This window comes from Notolepis coatsorum (assembly GCF_963971535.1).
Source record: "Notolepis coatsorum genome assembly, chromosome: 4".
NCBI lineage: Eukaryota > Metazoa > Chordata > Actinopteri > Aulopiformes > Paralepididae > Notolepis > Notolepis coatsorum.
In genome coordinates, this window is record NC_140168.1 from 6,759,679 (window position 1) to 6,785,634 (window position 25,956).

The 25,956-nt window shown below is 42.7% G+C and overlaps 1 protein-coding gene across 2 annotated transcripts in view; it reads left to right on the forward strand.

Moving 5' to 3' along the window:
• The window catches only part of LOC311226882 (EEIG family member 2-like), a 40,876-nt gene extending 16,256 nt beyond the window's left edge, over positions 1–24,620 (forward strand). The window contains exons 5-12 of one of the 2 annotated variants that reach the window (XM_084312335.1): positions 2,443–2,489; positions 8,880–8,986; positions 10,836–10,931; positions 12,844–13,045; positions 15,981–16,117; positions 20,493–20,556; positions 22,953–23,023; positions 24,499–24,620. In XM_084312335.1, coding sequence (XP_084168461.1) covers positions 2,443–2,489; positions 8,880–8,986; positions 10,836–10,931; positions 12,844–13,045; positions 15,981–16,117; positions 20,493–20,556; positions 22,953–23,023; positions 24,499–24,530 — 756 coding nt within the window. In that variant the 3' untranslated portion in view covers positions 24,531–24,620. The remainder of the gene's footprint in view (positions 1–2,442; positions 2,490–8,879; positions 8,987–10,835; positions 10,932–12,843; positions 13,046–15,980; positions 16,118–20,492; positions 20,557–22,952; positions 23,024–24,498) is intronic. The other variant, XM_084312336.1, reaches the window with a different exon arrangement.
• Positions 24,621–25,956: the final 1,336 nt, after the last annotated feature.

Sequence of the window (25,956 nt, forward strand, 5' to 3'; positions counted from 1 at the left end):
AAACGTTTACTATAGGAATGTCCTCGCGCCTTTTGTCTCGGCTACATTTAAGTGATTTCTCTTCCTTATCCACTGTTGCCAAGTGCTACCGGTGTTAGTCAACGAGGGTGTCTGTTGGGGGAAAGAATGAGACATTATTAGCCCAGGACACACAAAGAAGGGTGATTGGCCTCCACTGCCTTGCCCCAAAGTCACCAGTCGGTGAGTTCACCAACGGGAGTAAACGCAGTCTGTTACTAGGGAGGTGAATAACAAGACGTCGGGGGTGACGACGTGTATATATGTCAGCGGAGCTGTGTGCTCCCACATGTCAGTGATGTCAGGCGTGTTTCAGCCTGGGATACCAGATCTATTTAGCTGCCGAGGCCACAGACACGTATGGGAACTATGTATAGGATTCCTCCTCCGGGCGCGGACCACACCTAGAAACAGAAGTTAGTTGTTACCTTAAAAGGAACACGCCAACTCTTTGGGAAATTAGCTTATTTGCCATCTACCCTGGAGTTAGACAAGCAGATACATACCCTGTTCTTCTCTGTGCAATTGCATTAGGCTTAGGGAACAGCCGCACTGTTGGCCTAGCTTAGCGTCATTCACTGGAAGTAGGTGTGCCAGTGTAGCCTAGTTCCCAACAGTCACGAAAAACACTCCAAACACAACTCCAAAACTTTCCTGTAAACATGTTGTGACCTGTGTATTTACCACGTAAAAAAAATAAATAAAAAGATTTAGACATTTTAGTTTTCTAAACAGATATATACTCTGATTTTTTTTTTGCCAAACCACACTGCTGCCTGGGCGCAGTGATTTCATCACCTCAAAAAAAAAATACGTATGATACTGTATTGTACGCTATATCATATCACATTATATAATCATATTATAATTCATTTGTATATTATATTGATCTATATTTGCAGTATATACTATTATATTATGGTACTATATTATATTGTATATATCATGTACTATATATCTCACATCACATTATATATGTGCTGTATACACTATTATGAACTATATACTATTATATACTGCAGGTATACTATACTGCAGTGTTTCTCAAAGTGGGGGGCGCGCCCCCCAGGGGGGGCGCAGAGGCATGACAGGGGGGGCCTTGAGATTTATTGAAAAAAAAAAAAAAGAAAAAAAAAATTTGATTACAGAAAATTTTCACTAAAGTGCTATCTGTTGCAGCTGCACTGTTCTCCATGAAAATACCATTTCTCAAAATCTGAAAAGCATTATTTAATAAAACACAGAAAAGGATCACCAAGTTACTCTGGATAAAAAAAACCTTTACAGACAACATTGAGACAAAGCTTCCTGACACATCTCCATCCAAACTCTTGGAAGAACTCTTTGAAATCTCATCTGATACCACCTAGAGAGTGTGGTGCTGAGTACCAAGTATCTCATCTCATGGCCCACCAAGTATCTCATGATGCAGCAGTTAAGGTGTTGATACCATTCAGCACCACATACAGTATCTGTGTGAAGCTGGCTTTTCATCCATGACGGCTCTGAAAACAAAATATAGGGCCAATTTGAAAGGTCACGATATTGGTGTTATTTCAATCAATTTAAACATGGCCCATTTCATGACTATTTTGTTGGGGCGAGGGGGGGGGGGGCCCAAAATATTTTGGTCCGCCAAAGGGGGTTTGAGAAGCACTGCTATACTGTAATGTGTACTGTAATGTGTACTATATGTGTGTACTGTAATGTGTACTATATGTATGTAAATACAAAAACAAAAAATTAAACGTAAGTCTTCAGGGGTGGGGCCCGACAAGCCTAGTGCTTCTCCCTTCAGCCCTTTTCGGACAATTGGACAATGCTGCAATAGTAGCTGGTAAAACTTTGGTGATTTATAGAATGACTGTTGTTATGTGTCCAAAGCCCGAAATAAAAAATAACTGAACTGAAAGCCCTGTTGTTTTTTGAAAAACTGTTTTGGAGTGTATTTTGTGACCGTTGGGAACTGGATTGCTGGGGGGGTGGGGGGGTAAATGTATCTATGTTCCAGTTGTATCTACAGTAGAGCTTAATACACAATGTACCGATCACCAATACCACCAACCTGGTTGTGTGGCAATAAAGGAATCTTGTATCTAGGCTACACTGGCACACCTACTTCCAGTGAATGACGCTAAGCTAGGCTAACAGTGCGGCTGGTCCCTAAGCCTACTGCATGCACAGAGAAGAACAGGGTACTGTATGTATCTGCTTGTCTTACTCCAGGGTAGATGGCAAATAAGCTAATTTCCCAAATGTTGGCGTGTTCCTTTAAATGTATACAGCAACACAAATGTGTGGTGGTACTTTGGGAAAGAGGTGTGCATGTGCCATGTGGGGTGTGTGTTCTTACATTTTTGTATCTATCTTTTGTAAATAAAGCAGAATAAAGAAAACTAACTTCGGTATATTTCTCTGTCACAGCTTGTCATCACCACACAACTTAAGTCTGGGGACCCCTGTTTCAAAACGTAAGAAGAACCCTTCTTTTCATATTCATTTGTTTACATTTATTTTTCTTATTTGTTCTTATTCAACGTTGGCCTTAAAAGAACTCGCTAACATTTTGGGAAACTAGCTTACCGTCTTCTCCAGAGAGAACGACAAGAAAATAGATACCAATTTCCTCTCTGTACGTTCAGTAGAAAGCTATCTGGCTGCATGTTAGCCTAGCTTAGCACAATGAATGGAAGCGGACATGACCGGTTAGCCTTCGGGAGAGGTGTTAGTTGGACAATGCCTAGGCTAACCGGTCATGTCCGCCTCCATTCATTGTGCTAAGCTAGGCTAACATGCAGCTCTAGATGGCTTTCTACTGAACACAGAGAGGAAACTGGTATCTATCTTCTTGTGTCTCTCTGGAGAAGACGGTAAGCAAATTTCCCAAAATGTTGGCGTGTTTCTTTTAACATGTTGTAAACTCATCGTGTAACCCATGGTAACCGTGTTAGTCTCGTATGTAACGGAACCCCTTTGTTTTCGTCAGCCACCCATTTAACCGTAAAGTCTTTCAAGTGTAAAGGGAGGTGTTTCAATGAAGAGGGAGGTGTTTCAATGAAGAGGGAGGTGTTTCAATGAAGAGGGAGGTGTTTCAATGAAGAGGGAGGTGCTCATAATCATAGATATATAAAGACTAGATGACTCACCCACGCTGCTGGCCGACGGAGACCCACATTGCCACATGGCGGCCATCTTGCTACAGGGTAGCACGCCCATTCATAACATGAATGTCTATAGTGCATGTACTATTGACATAACCATAGCTTGCAAAATGTTCAACCGTTTGGTTTGTTAAAAACATCAGAGGTGTAGTTATCATACTGCATACTTATAATGGACTTTCATTTGAAAAGAAAAATGAAAGAGAATTCTCCCAAGCAAGAATCAAAGCCACGTTAATAACGTTTGTAATAAACCAAACCGTTTGTAAATCCGTCAAGATTTCAGCGAGTTAAGAGTATTTTTGTTTGTGCAGATCGCTCGCCTTAAAGCAGTAGCTAACTGTAGCAAGATGGCCGCCGGTGAAACTACGCGAGAGACTCCGCCTTGCGCCATCTAGTCTTTTATATATATCTATATCATACTAGTGTAGTCAGCATACAGCCGGGCCTGCTCAGTCTGCTCACCACCACGTCCGCAGGAAGCGCCTTACTTCCTGTGGCGCACACACCTCGCCCCGCGCCTCACTTAATGTGGCGCACACACCTTGCCCTGCGCCTCACTTCCTGTGGCGCGCACACCTCGCCGCGCGTGACGCCAGTGTGACGGCCACACGGTGTCGTATTCTTAAGTAGTCATTAAGTGTCACTTCACTGATAAGACCTTCGAGAGGTCGGCACGGAGCTAATATTACTACGCCCGTGTGCAGAACGAGATAAGATAAGATTGACTTTATTTTCCAGAAGGAAAATTTGCCTTGGACGACTGTAGTGTGGTAGTGAAAGGGTTAACCGTCTGTAGTGTGTTAGTGAAAGGGTTAACCGTCTGTAGTGTGGTAGTGAAAGGGTTAACCCGTTGTCATGTGTGACAGTGAAAGGGTTAACCTTCTGTATTGTCACAGTGAAAGGGTTAACCATTTGGTAGTGTGGTAGTGAAAGGGTTAAGAAATACAAAATAACATAGTGCGTACATATACAGTACCTGCAGGACATGCAGAGGACAAACACAGAGTACAGGGTGCACACAATCTAATATAATTATTATTATCTTTAAATTAATTTACAAGTCGATTATTCATTTCGATAAAGAATGTTCGTTGACAGCCCTACAAGTACAATTAGTTACTGCACACTACATCACCCCCGAGTGGAACATGGAAAGCCAAACTTTCCCCCACTGTACCGAAAACCTGTACCGAACCTTGACTTCAAAACTGAGTTAAAAACCGTGGTTTTTGTGTACCGTTACACCCCTAGTACACACACATCATAGTCATACGTGTACACACACACATAGTCAGGTATACACACACACATCATAGTGAGGTGTACACATAGTCATAGAGCTTTGATGGACAGGGTTTAGCCAGCACTACAGAAACCGTAGTCATGATGTCGCCAGTGTTGATGGAAGCTACGCTTGACACTGTGTAGTTTACCAAACGACCAGCTACTTCACAATGAAAAGAAGGTATAACTAAAACTAGTTTTGGAAAAAGTAGTTCAACTACATTCCAAACTATACATTGCTGGAAAAATTATCACACGCTGGCTGAGTTTGGAAGGTTGTAGTGTTGCACAAGGGGTATAACTGTAACACTGAGTACAGGGTGCGGGTGTGTTTGATTTAGTGACCTCACGTAGGAATGCCTGAGGGTGTGTTTTTAAGGAGAGCACAGAGAGCAGTTGTTGAGGTGGAATCAGGAAATTCAACATGTTTAGGGAAATAATGTAGTTTTTTCTCCTTTTTCTGTGATTTTTTTTTTCACCCCATCCCAATTTACCTCGTGCCAATTCTCCCTCCCCTGTCCTGATCGTTGCTTGCATATGCCCCCCACTGGCCGGTTTTAGGGAGGATAGAAGCCTTGCATCACATGTCCCCTCCGATACATGCGGAGGCAGCCTGTCGCATCTTTTCACCTGCCAGCGCGGACTCTCATTGGCGAGGAGTAACGTGTGGGAGGCTCACACTGCCCCCGCCATTTTCCTGACTTTGCTGTGCAGGCGCCCCAACCGACCTGTAGGAGTCGCTGTTCACAACGACCAGACTACCACCCTTTGACTTCCCACCCGCTAACTCTGCCAATTGAGTTAGTATGGCGGCCGGCCCAAGCCGGAGGCAACGGCGACAGCCGGCTTCGAACCCGGTCTCTCTTGCGTTGGTGAGGAGGGCAATGTCCGCTGCGCCACCCAGCCGCCATGGGAAATAATGTAGTTTGTAATTCACTACCTAAACTACACGACAACAAAGTAGGGAACCGCCGAAGAAGCTGCGGAGATTTCAATGTAGTTAAATGACCACCAAAACTACTGCAACGTGTAGTTAAACTTACTAATTTTAACTACATGTTAAGTACTACTGCTCCCCAACACAACTGACATGGAATCAACTCAACCCGGAATGATATTATTATGAGAAAAACAACAAGAACAAAAACAGTTTGTCACCAGGAGCATGACGCAACTGCAACACGCTCCTGGCAAAGCGTCGACCGTGTGTGTGTGATGACGCATTCAGCCTTTCCTCCCCTCAGACCTCAATCTTCCTCTGGACTCATTTGCTCCGTCTCTCTCTGTCTCTCTCCCTGTATCTGTCTCTCTCTCTGTCTCTCTCCGTCTCTCTCTCCCTGTATCTGTCTCTCTCTCTGTCTCTCTCCGTCTCTCTCTTCCTGTATCTGTCTCGCTCTCTCTCTGTCTCTGTCTCTCTCTCCCTGTCTCTGTCTCTCTCTCCCTGTATCTGTCTCTCTCTCCCTGTATCTGTCTCTCTCTCTCTGTCTCTCTCCGTCTCTCTCTCTCTCCATCTCTCTCTCCCTGTCTCTCTCTCTCTCTCTCTCTCTCTCTCTCTCTCTCTCTCTCTCTCTCTCTCTCTCTCTCTCTCTCTCTCTCTCTCTCTCTCTCTCTCTCTCTCTCCCTCTCTCTCTCTCTCTCTCTCTCTCTCTCTCTCTCTCTCTCTCTCTCTCTCTCTCTCTCTCTCTCTCTCTCCGTGAAAACACATTGTCACCAAGGAGCTGTCTAATGTGTAAGCCATAAAGCAGCTCATAAGTCATAAGTCCTCTCACCGGGTGTGACTCATTGTGTGGGAACATACTGCAGTCAGCAGACCTCAGATCTGCTGCAGAAACCCCCGAAGTTCTTATTATAGAAGAATCGCATTTCTTGTATTCCATTTGCGATAAATCAGCTTAGATAGATAGAAAACTTTATTGCCATTTCAACACATGGTTGATTGGGATTTGTCTCGGTGCCAAACATACAGTACATACAGTATAAAAACATACAATATAAAAACATACAAGAATACATGCAATGCAATCCCTACAATAGAAGTATTTCACAAACAATAAAAAAAAAATACCACAGTGCCTAAAAGAGCTCAGTGTTCCAATTTAAAGTGCATATTGCCATAAAGTGCCTGTCAGCTGGTGCTAGCCCTTATAGTACAAAGTGCCTGTGCATTAGGGCTTGAGTTCAGGTGACGGACAACCTCGGGATATGTGCTATTCTTAAAACGAGATGTCCTACACCTGAGACTGTGGAGTCTTCTACCAGAGGGAAGGGGGTTAAAGAGGTAGTAAGCAGGATGAGAGGGGTCACCGATCACCTTCCTCCCCGTTCCGCCTGATGTGTGCGGCATATATAGAGGCCACAGAAGGAAGATCACAGCCAATGATTTTTGACGCTGTGCGTGCAGTTCTTTCTAGCTGTCCCCTATCATGGACGGTGGATTTTCCGTACCACACCGTCACCGAGGAGGTGAGGACGCTCTCCACAGTGGCTCTGTAGAAGCTGAGCATCGCCTCCCTGGACACACCAAACTTTACTAGGAGTAGGACTGGGCGATATGGCCTAAAAGAAAAATCTCTGATTTGGAAAAAAAAAAAAAAAAATCCGATTTCCGATTTTAATCGAGTTATTTTTTCTTGAAAACTAGAAACGCCAAGGAAATCATTCAAATAACCATTTGACCAAAAAAAATGTATCAAACCAAGATATATATAAACAAAGATGAATGTCCCTATTGGGATTAATAGTGCAATAACTTGCTTTTTCACCAAACTGCACTTAAAACAAATAAGAGGTGCCTCTTGATCACCAAACAAGAATGAATTTCCCTATTGGGGGGGGGGGGGGGGGGGGGGGGGGGGAGAGAATCTATTTTTTATTTTTTTATTTTTTTTATTGATTTTAATTCGTCCTAAATCATTCATTCGAATTAATCGATTAATCGCCCAGCCATAACTAGGAGTAAACGCACTTAGAGTACAGAGAACATGTTTAGTCTGAAGCCACTCCTCTAACAACCAATGTTCTCATAACAGTTTTACTACGGACCACAGGTCCTGTTATCGCAGGTTGTAGCTTCTCAGTTTCTTCAACGTGAAAACGTGTTTCTATAAAAGCTCAGGGTGAACCTTGATTCTGGGCTCACTTCTGGGATTATCTGTAGCTACATTGTACTGTATCACTCTCTCCTTTGAATTTATCCTTCTGTGCACCGAATAGAACTATTTTCTTCGCTATCCCTTGACTGGATCTCAATTTCTCTTAACCCTTTCACTGCCACACACGACAAAGGGTTAACCCTTTCACAACCACACTAGGTTAACCCTTTACTATCACACTACCGACGGTAACCGGGGTAACCTGCTGTTGTGTGGCAGTGAAGGGGTTAACCTTCTGTGTATTGCCACAGTGAAAGGGTTAACCGTTTGGTAGTGCGGCAGTGAAAGGGTTAAGCTCACCAGACTTTTCCAAAACATTCCCTGCCTTTATTTCACTCTCTCTCTACTTCTGTCTTGTCACTTTCTTTCTGTCTCCCCGCCCACTCTCTTTTAAGTGGAAACGCTGTACCATGAAAAGGCCACCTGAACCCCCCCCCCTCCCCCCACGCAACTGTCTTTAAAATGTCAGCCAAGCACAGTGACGGAGTCTAAAAAGAGACTCTTGTCTGTAGGACTTCCTGCTCCTAGACGCTGCACATTAACCTGTTTGGCTTAACCCTTTCACCACCACACTACAGAAGGTTAACCTTTCACTACCACACTACAGACGGTTACTGTCTGTAGTGTGGTAGTGAAAGGGTTAACCTGTAGTGTGGTAGTGAAAGGGTTAACCTTCTGTAGTGTGGTAGTGAAAGGGTTAACCTTCTGTAGTGTGGTAGTGAAAGGGTTAACCCACTGTAGTGGGGTTGTGAAAGGGTTAACCTTCTGTAGTGGGGTAGTGAAAGGGTTAACCTTCTTTAGTGTGGTAGTGAAAGGGTTAACCTTCTGTAGTGTGGTAGTGAAAGAGTTAACCTTCTGTAGTGTGGTGGTGAAAGGGTTAACCTTCTGTAGTGTGGTGGTGAAAGGGTTAACTTTCTGTAGTGTGGTGGTGAACGGGTTAACCTGTTGTGTGGTAGTGAAAGGGTTAACCCTTTTTTGTGTGGTAGTGAAAGGGTTAACCTTCTGTAGTGTGGTGGTGAAAGGGTTAACCCTTTTTTGTGTGGTAGTGAAAGGGTTAACCCTTTTTTGTGTGGTAGTGAAAGGGTTAAGCTGCTGTATTAAAGGTCTTCTTGAGGTCAGCAGTCACGCGTGATGATGGATTAAAAAGCAATGGAAGATGCTCTCTGATTATCCAGTGAAACAGGAAGTAGTCTGCGGCGCGCAATCCATCCTCTAATCCTGCATCTAAATGAGTTCGCCCCTCCCTCTGTGTCCCTGGCAGGCCACCGTCCACGGCCATGACTCTGGGCATCCCGCAGGCGGGAGCAGAATGTCTCCACGAGGACAGGAAGGGATGGGAGATGACCCTATCCCACCCTGCCATCGCTGGTAAAGTACACACAGAGTTAACCCTTGAATGAATGAATGATTTTATTTTATTTCTGTCTGTCTGTCTGTCTGTCTGTCTGTCTTTTTTTTATTTTTTTTAGCATGGTAGTAGAACTTAAAAAAAACGAAAAAAATATTGTAGATGAGTTCGAATTCCAATTTCAGTAAAAAAAATAAAAAAAAAATAAAACCTACACCTGGCTACTTTTTTTTTCACCATAATTGGTATCATTCTTTTCAGCACAGACTCACCTACAGGGGTGTAAAGTACTTGAGTAATTGTACTTTGTTACAATACTTAAGTACTGTTTTGGGGAATTTGTACTTTACTCAAGTATTATTAGGTTTGTATACATGTACTTACTTTTCAGAGAAAAAAATCATACTTTTTACTCCTTACATTTAAAATGCAGACCTACAAAGTACAAATCTCGCATGTCCAACAATTTTAATTAGTTATTTGTTTCTCTGGCCGAACTAACGTTAACGTTATTAATCCTGTGGCCACACTTTATTTAAAAACAGTCAATCAAATCCCCATCAATGGAAAATGAACCCGCCCACATTGGCTGTCGAATTGATTGATTGATTGATTGATTGAAAACTTTATTAACAGATTGCAGAATGGATACAGTACAGTACAGCTCAATACATACAATTGTTAAGGGGATGCAGACCAGAGAAAGACTTTCGTCTTGTTTACATCAGGGTCCCCCATTTTCAATTAATCTACGTTCCATTACTTGTAAATCAATTGCCCTCTTTACTGTCTGGATATGATGAAACACTGATATTGATTCACAATGATACATTTTGTTTTAATTTCTGATCCAGACTCTGCAGACTCCTCTACTAGCTTATATAGACTGTGATCTCATCCACTCGTATCTAGACGTCTGTTCTTTGCTCGTCTGTCTAATTTGCTGACACAGCTGTCGGAGGCTGTACAGTGCTAATTTTTAACCCATAAGGACGGGTGTCACATGTACTTTACATGTTCTGGAAATGTCGATATAAAGCTTTATCCTTGATTTTACCTCATGAAGTCCCAAAGGGACACCGGTGGAACATCCTGGTGGGTCATGTGACAGATCGAGTTGAGCCCCTCACTAGACGCTGATTGGCGGAGAGTACGGAAGTTAGCGCTAGCGTCACTCCACATTGGGCCTAGCCCCTCCCCCTTGACCAAGCTCGGTGTGTGTGTGTGTGTGTGTGTGTGTGTGTGTGTGTGTGTGTGTGTGTGTGTGTGACGTGTGTGTGTGCGTGTGTGTGTGTGTGTATCAGGCGTGCTGGGCCAATTATTTAAAAACCCATGCTGATTGGTCCTTGTGCAAGACTAGAACACGTGGATCTTTGATTAAACACCTGCTATTAGAAGAATAGACAGTCAGAATTTTTTTTTTTTTACTTTTACTTTTTAGTACGTACATTTACAAGTAGAAACGTTTTGACTTTTACTCAAGTGTGTTTTTAGCCAGATACTCTGACTTTTACTTGAGTAAAATGTTTAGACGGTACCCATACTTTCACTTAAGTATAATTTCTGGGTACTTTTTACACCCCTGCTCACCTATATGACCTGACCGTTAAAAAAAAAGAAAAAAAAAGAATAAATAAATAAAAAAGATAATCCAATTTCTCCCTTCAAGTTTGAATCTCGTGTTTTTATGTAAATTCAAAAATAATGTGACAGCCCTCCTAGCTATACTAACTATACTATACAAAAACATAGTTATGTTTTTTTAAAGTGACCTTTTGTGTGTGTTTAAAGTGATGTAGATGGAGTATAGTCTATATGGCTTATTGGTTGGCAGTTAGTTTGCTGATGTTCTCTGTTCCTTCCGTTCAGGCACCCCGGTCAAGTCTGTCTCCGTCCCGGATGAGCTGGTAGCTTATGGACACTCTAGAAGCTCCAGCTACGCTAGCCAGCAATCAAAAGTCTCAGGTACCGTACACACACACACACACACACACACACACACACACACACACACACACACACACACACACACACACACACACACACACACACACACACACACACACACACACACACACACACACACACTAGGGCTGTACCGAATAGTTCGAAGCTTCGTTCATAATGTTGACATTCGAATTCTAAATCAACATTTGATTTTTTTTTTTTATATATATATATATATATTTTTTTTGATGTGTCTATTCATTCTGGGTTTTTCTTCACAGTTGCAGATACAAATTAGACTATAATATTATAGTATTATACTATTATAGTATATGACTCGTCATAAAAATAGTTTGAGGATATACATTTAATTTTTTTTTAATACTTTAATTATTTTTTTTGGATTACCGGTACGTCATAAAATATGACGACAGACATTCGAAGCTTCATTCGAATACTTCAATAGAAGCTTTGAATGTTAAAAAAATTCATTCGGTACAGCCCTACACACACACACACACACACACACACACACACACAGAGGAGAGGAGCGGGTCTGTATTTACTGTGGTATCGATATTGAGAATGAGTTTCGTTTTATGTTTTATTGTCCATCTATTTTTTAATTTTTTATTTATCCTTTATTTATCCAGGAATGTCCCATTGAGATACAAGATCTCTTCTTCCAGGGAGTCCTGACCAACACGGCACACAACAAGTTTCAACATAAAACAGGGCATTAAACAAAAAACATACAATTCAAATATAAATACAGAAGGTCATTTGTGCAGTGGCAAGGAGCATACCGGTAATCAGATCAACAATAGCATCAGGTAAAACAGTTACATGTTTCGTGAAGGGCTAATCGTAGCATACCTTTAAAAGCATTCACAGTAGGAAGTGCCTCTAGACAAAGTTTTACTTGCAGCGTATTCCATAAAAAGGGAGCATAGTGGGAGAATGCAGCTTCACCAAGCTCTGACTGCATCAAAGGAACATTTAAAAGCATCCCATTTTTCTGCTCGTCTGGTATTAAAAAAGCAAGTATAAAAGGACAGAAGTCTGGAGATATATAAGGGCAGCTTACCTAGCAATGACTTAAGGATAAAAATCAACATGTGTGATAGTCTTCTTTGGTACAGAGAGGACCATCCTAAGGACTGATACAGAGTGCAGTGGTGGGTGCGAGAGCCTGCACCCGTTACAAAACGTATGGCAGTATGGTACGCAGAATCCAGCTTTTTAAGCAGGGAGGAAGGACCATGCATATAGATCACATCGCCTTAGTCTATACAGGCAGAAAGGAACTCTGCACAATTCTCTTCCTGGCTTCAGACGGGAAACATTTCTTTAGATGGAAGAAAAAGCCCAGTTTGGGTCTAAGTTTTCTCAGTAGGTTCCCAATATGAACATCAAAGGCCATCTTGTTGTCATCAATCCATATGCCCAGATATTTGTAGGATGTTATTTTGTCAAGCATGTCCCTTCCAGTGTCAGAATCGGAGGGACAGCTGTATTAGCTCGAGAGCTAATCTATATTATGAGTTGCATCAAAAGTCATTTGACAGGTGTAAAAAAAAAAACTTGAGTTAATGTGGTTTAGTGATGCAGATAGATGAAAATGGATTTTTTTATCACAGGGTATTTGCACTTGCAGAATATTTAGAGAAAACTTGGGATAAACGCACGAAAATACCATATGTGATGTATTTTGGCCTCTGATGGTGTAGCTTAGAAACCATGGGAAGTAATTGTTATGTTCAATTGTTGTTTTTGGTGTTTTATAATCCCGTAAGGGATGGGTCGTCGTCGGACAAAATGTCATTAATTCATTCATTCGTTCATGCACAAACACATCCTCTACAAATACGGGCAACATTGTCATCACAAACATCAAACCTTTCACGTAATAATCATCATTTCCCTCTAGGTTACAGTACAAATCACTCGCGGTCGTCCAGTTTGACGGAGCTGACGCATCGGAGGAGCGCCTCAGGAGGCTCCGCCTCCACGGGCATCGGCAGCATTCCGGAACCCAGCGACCCGAGGGGGGAGAACAGGTCGACGCCCCCGGCCTCCGCCGCCTGCCTTCACGCGCCCGAGCGGCCCTCCACGCCCGCGAGGACTCCCAGGTAGAACACATTAAAAAACACTTTCACTACCACACACTACCAAAGGGTTAACCCTTTGACCGGCGACAATACGGAAGGTTAACCCTTTCACTACCACACTACCAAAGGGTTAACCCTTTGACTGGCGACACTACGGAAGGTTAACCCTTTCACTACCACACTACCAAAGGGTTAACCCTTTCACTGCGACACTACGGAATGTTAACCCTTTCACTACCACACTACAGACGGTTAACCTTTCACTACCACACTACCAAAGGGTTAACCCTTTCAATGCGACAATACAGAAGGTTAACCCTTTCAATGCGACAATACAGAAGGTTAACCCTTTCACTGCCACATTACAGAAGGTTAACCCTTTCACTATCACACTACAGACGGTTAACTGGGTTAAAGACCAGTGGAGGTCAGAGGTTAACCCCTCACCAGGCACTCTATGACATAATTAACAATGATAATAATAAATATCTTCCAAATGTCTTGGTAGGAGCAATTTGTGTGCGAATTCTGTAATGATATTCACTTCACCAATCAATTTTTTTTTAATTTAATATAGAAATGTCAGCCTACTAAAAAGGTGTGTTCACTCAGTACTTAGTTGGGGCTCCTTTTGCACAAATTACTGCATCAATGCGGCGAAATAAATGGACTTTTCCACGATATTCTAATTTATTGAGCTGCACCTGTATATGATATTATCCCAATTATCTTCACAGATACGGGATCTAATGTCTAGTCCAGTATCAAAGGGATACCGTACAGGTGTAATGTCCAAACCGAATTTCCAAGACGTTAGTAGTCAACTCGTGAACCTCTTTCCAAAAAACGTTTTGAGTATTTTAAATGTATTTTTGAGTTAATTGACTCTCTTATCTTCCATCATCTCTATTTTGAATCTGTGGAAGGTGTTTTTTGGGACCACAGAGCAAAGTGCTGTTAGTACATTGACTCCTGTCCAAAGCCTGTGTGGGCTGCTTGGACTGCACAAACAGACCGTGTCAAACAGAATCATAACACTGTGGGCTGTTTCTACATTCTTCACATGACCTAGTTTCTCCTGTGACACGTCACTGGCATAATCAACCCTGTAGGGCTGTACCCAATGTCATTCTTTTTTTTCATTTTTTATTTATTTTTTTACATTCAAAGCTTCTATTGACGTTTTCGAATGAAGCTTTGAATGTCTGTCCTCATATTTTATGACGTAATCGTAAACAATTATTTTAAAAATCTATTCGTTTTTTCTCAACAAAAAAAATCCTCAATTTTTATAAACTGAGGTACTCTGATTAAATTAGTCTTTTTTTTTTTATCAATCAACTTTCTTTAATGAATATAACTCGTCAGTTTCACCAACATTAATAATCCAATAAGGGCACATGGTTGGTACGAAAGTGATGGTGACGTCTCGATGGAGCGCCGAGCGGATGCAGACGGGCATTTATGATGAATGTTTTATTTACATTTTTATGCCGAGTCATATACTATAATAGTATAATACTATAATATTAGTGTAGCCTGGGCGGCTAGGTGGTGTAGTGGGCAAGGCACTCGCCACCAGTGTGGAGACGCTAGGATTCGCGTGTTCGAATCCAGCTCTCCACATTGTTTTCAGTTTGGCTGGTCGTCCGCAGTAATACACATTGGCCGTATTACGGGGAGGGAAAACTGAAGGGTGGGGATCGAACGTTGTGAACAAGCGACTCCTACAAGTCGGTTGGTGCGCCTGCGCAGTAGAATCAGGAAGTGTCGGGGGCAGCGTGAGCCTCCCACGCGTTACTCCTCGACACTGAGAGATCGAGCTGCGCAGGTGAAAAGATGCGACTGCTGTTACCTCAAGTACCGGAGGGGACTTGTGCTATGTATGACTTAGTCCACATTGCAGCCGGCTTGTGGGAGGCAAGAAACAGCGTTCGTGACAGGGGAGGGTTGAATTGGATGATACGAAATTGGGATGGGAGAAAATATGGAAAAATGGGAGAAAAAGTGGATCAAAAAAAAAAAATATTAGTGTAGCCTAATCTTTATCTGCAACTGTGAGGAAAAGCCCCATTGGTTTAAACAGAATGAATAGGCGCATAAAGAAAATAATAATAATAATAATAATAATAATAATAATAAAATAATTATGAATGTCGATTTAGAATTTGAATGTCGACGTTATGAATGAAGCTTGGAACTAGTCGGTACGGCCCTACAACCCTGCCTCTACCGTTCTCGCTACCACCAGGGGGCGACACTGGTGGCTCGGGAGGTAGAGCAGTCGTCTGGTGATCCGGCGGTTCCCGGTTCGATTCCCGCTCCTCCCTGGCAGCGTCAATACTTTTACCAACTAATTTGCATTTTCCCGCGATCTGATTGGCCCACTGACGTTTCTGGTCATGTGACATCTGCGCCCAATCGTGTGACGCCTGTTTCTATCACCGGTTAAGCTTATAGGCGACTCTTTCGAAGTCGGTTAAGGTTAGAGTTTGTCTTTAGAGCAGGGCGATAGAACACCAGCCCTGATTCCAAACTCTAACCTTAACCAACTTCGAAAGAGTCGCCTATAAGCTTAACCAGTGATATAACTAGAGACGCGTTAGGTAGTTTGCAGGCTGTTCGAGGCGGAAATGGGCGCAGAAACAGGCGTCACGCGATTGGCGCACAACATGTCACATGACCAGAAGCGTCTGTGGCCAATCGGATCGCAGAACGCGGAACTGGAAGTTTGTTGGTAAAAGTATAGACGCTCCCCATGGCAGCGTGTCGATGTGTCCTTGAGCAAGACACTTAACCCCTAATTTCTCCCGGTGAGCAGGGTGGCTCCTCGCACGGTCGCCTCCGCCGTCGGTGAGTGAATGTGTGAGTGAGTGGGTAAAAATGTGAGGAACGAAATTGTAAAGCGCTTTGGATAAAAAGCTGTTCTAGTATAAATGCAGCCGTTTACCATCAGACACCCGGTGAAGCAGAACTCCATGGAGGAGCAGCTGAAGAGAGTGGACGCCACCAGGGTGGACGCCGACGACATCGTGGACAAGATCCTCCAGGGCCAGGACTTCAGCCACGGCCCGCTGGACTCCGGCTCAGAGGGTGTGTACTTGGGATGGGCACCCAATCTGGTGCTTTTAACAACCCTTTCACTGCCACACGACAGCCGGGTTAACTTTCACTGTGACAATACAGAAGGTTAGCCCTTTACCATCACACAACCGACGGCGATGCTCCATCATTCCGCATTTGCGGAGCTAATGATGGAGCATCGCCGTCGGTTGTGTGATAGTAACGGGCTAACCTTCTGTCGTGTGGCAGTGAAAGGGTTAATAATAATAATACACTTTATTTGTATAGCACTTTTCATACAGAAATTGCAGTTCAAAGTGCTTCACAACAGTAAAAAAATTACAGGCATAATAAGCGAGTGTAAAAAAAAATTAATACAAAAAGATAGAGGGGTAGCAAGGTAAGGTAAATCACAGTTTTTCCAGTAATACAAATAATAAAATAGAATAGATTAGATGGAGTAAAAATAAAGTGCGGTTTTATTCGGTTTAAAATAGGCTAAAATAATCAAATAGAACGGACAGTAAGAAGTGTGATAAAATTGTTCAATAGAAAATATATAACAGCAGTGTATCGCTCTTAATACTTTGAGTTTCTTTACAAAGTTCTAACATACAACAGAGCATCGCTCTAACATACAACACAGCAGTGCATCGCTTAATACTTTTGAGTTTCTTTACAAAGTTCTAACATACAACACAGCAGTGCATTGCTTAATACTTTGAGTTTCTTTACAAAGTTCTAACATACAACAGAGCATCGCTCCAACATACAACACAGCAGTGCATCGCTTAATACTTTGAGTTTCTTTACAAAGTACAGTTCTAAATTACCTTATAGAACAGAGCAGTGCGTCGCTCACAACAACAGAGCGTCGCTCACAACGGTACTTTTAAGGGTATCGACCTAATCGCGAGTACCGATTCACGTGAGATCAACCGGTGCCACATTTCAGTGACGTCAACGTTTAGTTTACTGCAAAACGAAACCTATGAAGTGTGCCGCACGTTCACGTCAACGTTCACAATACACGCTTACCTAGGATTTGACTTGATTCAACAACAAAGCAGTCGGGGCGTTGGCAAGCCGAAAACGGTCGCAAGTGTGGTGGTTACACTTTACAAAGCTAGATGCAATATTATATATTATATATATATTAACAAATTGTTCTAAATAAATAATGCTAATAAATTATTTGAAGTTTGGTTTTTTTTTTTTACAACTGAGGTAGGTAGATAAAAATTTTAGAGACTAAAGTACCGGAAGAAAGGTACCGCCGGGTACCGGTATCGATTCACAGGTACCGGTATCGGTTCAAATGTGAACGGTACCCAACCCTATACTGTGTACACTCAGGCTCAGTCTTAACTCTGTGAGGCCCAAATCAAAAAGCAACCTCAGAGGCCAGAGAGGGTGGGACCTATAAACAGTGCATATGCGGCACGGTGGTGTAGTGGTTAACACTGTCGCCTCACAGCAAGAAGGTCCAGGGTTCGATTCCCGCTTGAGGACCCCCGATAAGATAAACCCAATGGAAAAACATGCACAACAACAAGATCGCTAACGCTGTGGCGTCCTTGACGAAGACGGACAGGAGCACTTGGATTGGTCCCCTGGCGCGGCTCACGTTGACGCCTGTCTGCTCCCGGCTGCCCTTGGGGGGGAAGGACGACGGGATGGGTTAATCGCAGATACGAATTGCATGCATGCATCGCATGTGTGCCAATTGATGACCTCGGAGCAGGTCCTAAATTATTATTATTATTATTATTATTATAAATTATTATTATATTATTATTATTATGTACTATCCAATAGCATTGTGAGGCTGAACAACAGGACCTGTTGACTATGTAAATGTGCTTTAAAAAATTAAAATGTAATAGCTAAAAGTGATGTTGTAATTTGGCAACCAGGGGTCTTACGGGGTTTTAAGCTTAGTGGACCTGTGAAGGTTGCGTCAGTCCTCTGTCCCTGTGAAGCTCTAAAAGTGTTGTGACATGTTTGACAGTTACGTGCCATTCATTAACCATGTGCACTGAATCGAAGCCCTACATTACAACAAGTGCATCCGGAATAGGGCTATCACTTTTCTTTTTTTTAAAACTTTATTTTTTAGCGTTTAACGCTTTTTCTGGTCAAGCATGACCGACAGAAACAGGTTGAATGGGATGTAGAGTAAGGGAAGACACTCTGAGAAAATACGGCGGGTCCGGGAATCGAACTCGTGTACCCCAGATCCGTGACGAGCACGGTTGTCCCCGACGCAGAAATAGCGCCGAGGTACGCGGTGAGCTACGGGAGCTCGCCAGGGCTATCACTTTTCTATTGGGAAATCATGTTTGAACTGTGAGTGCACACTGAAAGATGGCAGACTATGCTGTGCTGAATAACCAAACCGTATGGACGCAAAACGTACCAAAGGAGTGTAATTCATAGGGCTGACCTCGACTAGTCGACTAATCGATCGAAAGGAGCCGTAATTCACTGCCAACCTCTTAGTCGAATGCAAAAAAGATTAATAAAGTATAATTAAAAAAAAAGATAATTTATCATTCTTTCCAAAAGCAAAGTGGCCTAGAAGCGTGGCTAACGCTAATGGCGCGCATACCAGCGAGGCTAACTGCCTAAGAAAATGGATTTCACCCGTCTAATGAACACACTATAGACAAATATCAAGATGTATCCATCAGTGGACCAATTGCATGCTTTCGCAGAGGACAATGAGCCTTCAAGAGACTCTTTTAGACATTAAGCACCCCCACAGCCCAAAGGGAATGATCCAAAAAATAATAATTGGCCAATCAAAGTCGACTATACAAATCCTTAGTCGGGGACAAGCCTAGTGACTAGTAGCAGTGGGCAGGCAGCCACTGCTGTGCTGAATAACCAAACCGATTGGACGCAAAACATACCAAAGGAGTTGTTGTGGAAATGTTTTTAAATGAAGCCAAACAGTGAAACTGTAGAAATTCAGACGAGTCAATTTGTATATATATATATATATATATAGAACATTTCTGTGGCCACAGAGCTCAGTTTACAATCAGACACACGAACGTCTGACCAGAAAGTGAGACAAGAGCTCTGATCGGACGTACAATAAATACATAGTTTGACATGACGTACAAAAGATACCAGATATGACAAGAAAGGTAAACAAAAATGCCCTAGAGAGAAAATGAAAACAAAGGATGGGTTTTTAGGCACTTTGTTGTGTCTTCACACCAAAACTGGAGTCCAGGCCAAATGTCATATCTCCTAAACCTTGGCCGTTGTTATAAAGAACACTGTCAGCCTGCCGCCTAGTGTCTGAGATGTACCTAGTTAACCCTATATTAACTAGTCAAGGCTGTAAGAGAATATGTATTTTAACCCAGAACTACGAACATGATAATATTTTCCAATCACAGTGTAATTCACCGTCATGAATAAAAGGATGCTGGTCAGGGCGGCTGGGTGGCACAGCGGACATTGCGCTCGTCACCAACGCAAGAGACACCGGGTTCTAATCCGGCTGTCGACGTTGCCTCCGGCTCTGGCCGGCCGTCATACTAACTCAATTGGCAGAGTCAGCGGGTGGAAGTCGATGGGTGGTAATCTGGACGTTGTGGACAGCGACTCCTACAGGTCGGTTGGGGGACGCCTGCACAGCAGAGACAGGAAATGGCGGGGGTAGTGTGAGCCTCCCACGCGTTACACCTCGCCAATGAGAGTCCGCGCTGGCAGGTGAAAAGATGTGACAGGCTGCCTCCTCGTGTACCGGAGGGGACACGTGATGCAAGGCTTCTATCCTCCCTACAACCGACCAGTGGGGGGCCTATGCGAGCAACGTTCAAGACAGGGGAGGGGAGAATTGGAAACATGAAATTGGGATGGGAGAAAATAGGAGAAAAAGTGGATCAAACAAATTAAAATAAAAAGGATACTAGTCAATTGATCAATCGCGTCGTTCTTAAACCACAAAATGAGTGTCTTTGTCATTTCTATTTGCCACAGCGCTTTCTCAATTGCGGCTATGGTTTATGTATTAGCCACGTAAATGCTGTCTTTTATCAATTTACCATTCAGAGGACAGGTGTAAAAAAAAAAAAACTGCATTTGCCCTTGCCGTTGGGTTTGAGCTGTATGCCAATTGGCAGGGGAAATATATACTTAGCTATTATTTCCCATCTACCTCCATGGATTTTCTTCGTCAAGATGCTAGGATTAATGATTGTTGTAGCTTCTTGGCTGCCGTCTCCTCAGTTCCCCTTCTTACAAAGTGCTCTTGTCTTGTCACTGTGTGTGTGGTCACTTGTTTTTAGGTCGCCTAGCAACTAACTGTGAGCCATTTTCCCCCAGCATGACTATCCTAATGTGTGTCTGTGTGTGTCTGTGTGTCTGTGTGTGTGTGTTGCTACAGAGGAAGGTCTCAGGCTGTTCGTCGGTCCTGGTGGAAGCACAGCGTTGGGGAGCCTGCACTTCAGGTGGGTGTGACTCACTGACCACACCACCAATGAAAACGTGGGCTGGCACACAGCGTCACGCTGCAAGCGTTCCCAGCAACCATGGAAGACTGCCAATAACCAATAGTGGCGGTGTCATATTTCTATCCCTTCTCGCAAACGCTCAATTTAAACTTCAGCCCTAAATTGTTTCCCGGTAGATGATGCTGTGCTCCTGTTTCAGATTCCTTTATTGTCACTTATTACAGTACTGTACAGCAAGAACAGTGACATTCTATTTATTGTGGTCCCTCGACCATAGCAGCTTCTATCTTAATAATAAGATCGATTATTAATAATACAATACATTTAGCATAGAATAAAATAAGATGACTAAAATAAAGATGACTATACAGTTCTAAAAGTGTGCAGTGCAGATCAGGATATAGATATTAGATTATATACATTTTAAATAACAAAGATGGGCTATGTACAGTTCCAAACAAAAATGATGTGTGTAATGAGTAATGTGCAAATTACTCATTACATATAGCATGGCGGTAAAGCTCTAAGGGTTAGGGGTTCGTCTGCCAACTAGGGTCGCCCTCAAACTGAAAACGTACGCATGTTTTGGATGAAAGTGAAATTTTTATTGTGAATTGAAAATAAGTAATTGTCTGTAATTAGTCTAATCATTTGGTCTGTGTGCTATATTTCCTTTACAATTTTAAATGATAAGGCCACTGTGTAAGTATTGTCAACACAATGCATTTCTCCTACGTACTTACATGTGTGATCCATCTGGTCAACACCGGATTATAGCTCATAATATACGGAAGTCATAAAACTGCAATGTTGTTAAAAAAAAAAAAGAAAGGTTAAAGCGAGTCACAGAGAGTTGCTTCCGTCAGCATGATTCATCGTTGCATTGTACTTCTTCTTGGACTCCAGTGGAACGCACAGTGCCTACGCTGTTCTGTTTACTACTGTACATCAGTAGTACATTGTACATGGTCAGTTCCCATACACATTAGTAATTTTTTAAGATGTTGTGTCAATTATTGTAAAAAATAACATTGTATTACAGTTAGCTCACAAAGTCCAATTTTAACACATTCAGCTCAGCTCCAGTTAGAGCTGTCCCCAAGCCTGTTTTTGGGATTCGAACATTCGCCAGGGTTTTTCTAACGGATGTTCGAACCATCGTTTTTAATCATGCAAACAATTTGCTCCTAAATAGGGAGGTGTAGTCTGACCTCACTTGGGCCCGCGAGGTCCACCCATATAGGGATTTATCATTGGGAAAATGGATTATCGGCTATTGTAAAAATCTTTTTCCACAAAATGAGTTCCCTTCTATCACTAACATTATTTTTGGTTGAAATAAAATTCAGTGATTTTTTTTTTTTTTTTTTTACAATTGCGCATATTTTCATGTTGAGCTAAAGATTGTGGATGAATATGCACAGAAAGGTACACCATGCAAATGTTGATGCTTTATTTGTTTTAAACGGGACGATTTAGAAATGGGCGATGGGCAAATACATTGTGTTTTCAAGATGGTGGACCGGCCGGAAACACCAATCATAACACCACTACACCTCCGTCGGATATTTTATTTTGAAAAATGGCCACTTCCGTCCGCGCCTCCTCACTCCAACATACTTGACTTACTCGCGGGTTTTTTCTAGGTCAGTACTGTCTTGACTTTAGGCACATAGTAGCTCACATTGATGCGGTTGAGTAGTAGTACCTACTTACTGGTCACGGGAGGCTTCAATAACGTTTGAATGATAATCCATTTTGTGAATACATTTGTTGAAACAACTTTGTTGGCCGACGGCTCCTGCTATCTTAACGTTAGCTGCGCTCTAACGTTACATAGCTTAATTAACGTGCATAACATACCTGTGTAACGCTAAGCAGCTTGTGTTCCGCTGGGAAAGCATCACTGCATACACTTTTGTTTAATCCAAACGTCCATTCGGAAACGTTGTATTATGAAACCAGTATGAGACGATGTGCTTATTTATCGTTTCAATTCGGAAAGTTGATGCTCATTTAGTTTAGCCCGTCATTCAGCGAATACGAATTTCAGGGTGATGATGAGAGCCAATCAGAGGCAGATCAGGGCTGGTCTTTGCAGAATGCATGTGTTAGAGCCAATCAAAGGCAGAGATTATTTAAATTTTTTTTTGAGAATGCACATGGCCACGGGGCGAAAAACGCTACACACACACACACACACACACACACACACACACACACACACACACACACACACTCTGGAGCCCTGTATAGGCTATAAACATATTTAAATCAATCAAATCTTCCTTTTGAATAAAATAGGCTCATGAATCAGGATTGTTAAAGCTAATTAGCCTAATCCATGTCAAAAAGAGTAGCCTATAGTACATTAACTCTTGGTTTCTTCCCAGGCCTGACAGGACAGCTATCTGGAGGGAGGTAGTGATGGAGAAGAGTGTCAGAGGAAGGACAGAAAGAATAGGTGAATTAGTTTCTATGTAAGAGGGTTACAGATTCAACTATGGTATTATAATAGAGGAGATTCTGTTCTTTCAAATGATGCTTCACCTGACCCTATAAAGCCAATTATAGGCCTGGCATTTTATATTCTACATTCATATTGCATGTGTCCGGATGGCAAAATTCAGTACTGAATCTACAAAAGCCCCTGTAAATGATCTGCCCAGTGCATGACGTGGATGTGTGTGCAATGAATGTAGAGTGGATGGGTTAGTCCACATTGAGCATCCTGATGACCTGGGGATAGAAGAAGCTCCTCTTGAGTCTCTGTGCTGGCCATGAGACTCCGGTATGTTTTGGTCGCGTCATATAGGCTCCGCTGACAATAGGGAGGTGTAGTCTGACGTCACTTTGGACCGCCCCCGCGAGGTCCACCCGTATAGGGATTTATCATTGGGAAAAGGGATTATCGGCTATTGTAACAATTCTGCCTCATGAACATTGAAAAAGCGTTCCATTTTTGCACAAAATTAGTTCCCTTCTATCACTAACATTATTGTTTAAGCATTTTTGGTTGAAATAAAATTCTGCCATTTTCTTTTTACGATTAACACATTGATTGCCACGCCCCTTCCGGGAAGTGACCTGGCCTTGCCGTCCATTAACCCCATGTAAACGTAGTTGTACTTTGTAGAGCTAAACCTATATTTTATAGTATAGCTATGGGTCTAATAACACCGTCGAGTCTCATTGAGCTCATCCGTACATTTCCATTTTATACCGTTTTGAATATGAACATAGTCCGGCCGCTTCTGAGCAATTCCAGGGAAAAGACGCGAAAACAGCGTTTTTGTGTAATTCAATAAACACGCCATTTTTCGCCTGATTATCGGATCTTTCTGAAATCAACGCTAGATCATCACTATTATCCTTTGTCGTGCACGCATGCAATGTGATTTAGACCGGCGCGCCGCCCCTGTTCAGACACACTCAAGAACAGTATGCACAAGGTGCCCCGCTGAATTATGAATGGCAATAGATAATAAAAGAAATACCGTGACAGAAACGTAGATCTACGTTTCCGGCACGCAATGATCGGGCGACAGAACCGTAGATCTGTGAACGGCAATCAAAGTGTTAATTGCAAATATTTTCATGTTGAGCTATAGATTGTGGATGAATAAGCACAGAAAGGCACACCATGCAAATGTTAATGCTTTATTTGTTTAAAAACGAGATGATTTAGAAATGGTGCAATGGGGAAATACGGTGCAATTTTGCGAGGTGGACCGGCCGGAAACAGCAACGATGTAACCACTACACCTCCCAATAAGATGAATAAATGAAATAACACTGGGCCCGGACTCTTTTATAAAGCTGGTGGTGTTTTGGGACAAATGCTGAAAAGGAGTTTTTAAAAAAAAATTTACCCCACAGCTCCTGATAAGCCTCCAGTCTGTCTCCTAATAACACAATGTTGGTGGTGTTCTCTTTCAGGGTTGGATCCGGGGCCTTTGAGCAGGTGGTGATCAAGCGCTAAGCTCAAGGGGAGTGAGCGTGTGTCACGAAAAGGTGCCACAAAAACCCCCAATATGAAGGACTGGACGGGGGGGGGGGGGGTACCAGAGGAGCAGCAGGGGGGAGGTGTCATCGGCAGTTGTCACCACCTTCCCCCGCCCCACTCCCATCAGGAGAAACATTTGCTTAAAGAGCACTCCAGTACATCTGACGTCTACAGGTCCTGTATTCATTAACAAGCGTCTTTTAACCCTTTCACTGCCACACTACAGAAGGTTAACCCTTTACTATCACACTACCGACGGTAGTAAAGGGTTAACCTTCTGTAGTGTGGCAGTGAAAGGGTTAACCGGCTGTCGTGTGGCAGTGAAAGGGTTATTAACATTCTGTGTGTTGTCGCAGTGAAAGGGTTAATCGTTTGGTAGTGCGTCAGTGAAAGGGTTAAAGCAGGGGGACTGATCTGACACACGCAAGTGTCGGCTCGGAGTCATAGTAAGGTGTGTCTCGGTCATGTGACCTTAAAGGAGCGATCCTAGATCAGTTTCTTGTATTTATAGTGTTGAGAAATATGAGCACAGGAGAGCTCCCCCTGGTGTTGAAAGAGTGGAGTTGACGGCCACGACGTTTTGGTTAAACAGGGGGTTGACTCATCTGTTTCAGCTGTAACTGAAGGCTTCATAGTCACAGTGAAGGCCCCAAAGGTGCTGGAATTGACCTATCTCAAACCCTGCCCTCTTTTCTCGATCATCCAATCACAACAACCCCCCGAAGCAACAGTTGTGATTGGAGGGTCAAGGAAAGAGGGTGGGGGTTTGAGATGGGTCAATATCATTGGGTCTCATTCTCAAAGGGCTTTCTCTTAGGGCCATTTGAGACCTTTTCGGGACTATTTTGGGATTCACCAACCGTCCCAATAAAACATATATAATTAATATTATATTATAATATATTGTCTGTCTATATTCATGTCTTGCCCGAAAAGGTCTCAAATGGCCCTAAGAGAAAGCCCTTTTTGTCGTAAGTCCGTTGGAGAATGAGACCCATTCTGTGCGCTCGCTCTCTTTCATACTTTCCTCCCCTGTCCTCTCTCATTACATATATACTGTACTTCCCTTTTAGGAATATCAATGAATCATAACACTACCGCCCTACTACTACTAATGGGTTCGTAGTCATCATTAATATAAATGATAAAAAGGTAATTGGTTTCGACTCGACGAGGGTCGACGTGTTGTTTTACCGTAAGGTGTGTCTTGTAATGGTTGTACTTAATGCAGTTACTGCTGCAGATAAAGGGAGGGAAAGTGCTGGTTTCACTTTCCTTGTGATCTTAAAAATGACCTCTGACTCAAAGATGCAGAACGTCATTGATATTATAATAAGCATGAATGTTATGTGAGAGGAATGTCACAGATGGCCAGACTGTTACTTTATCAT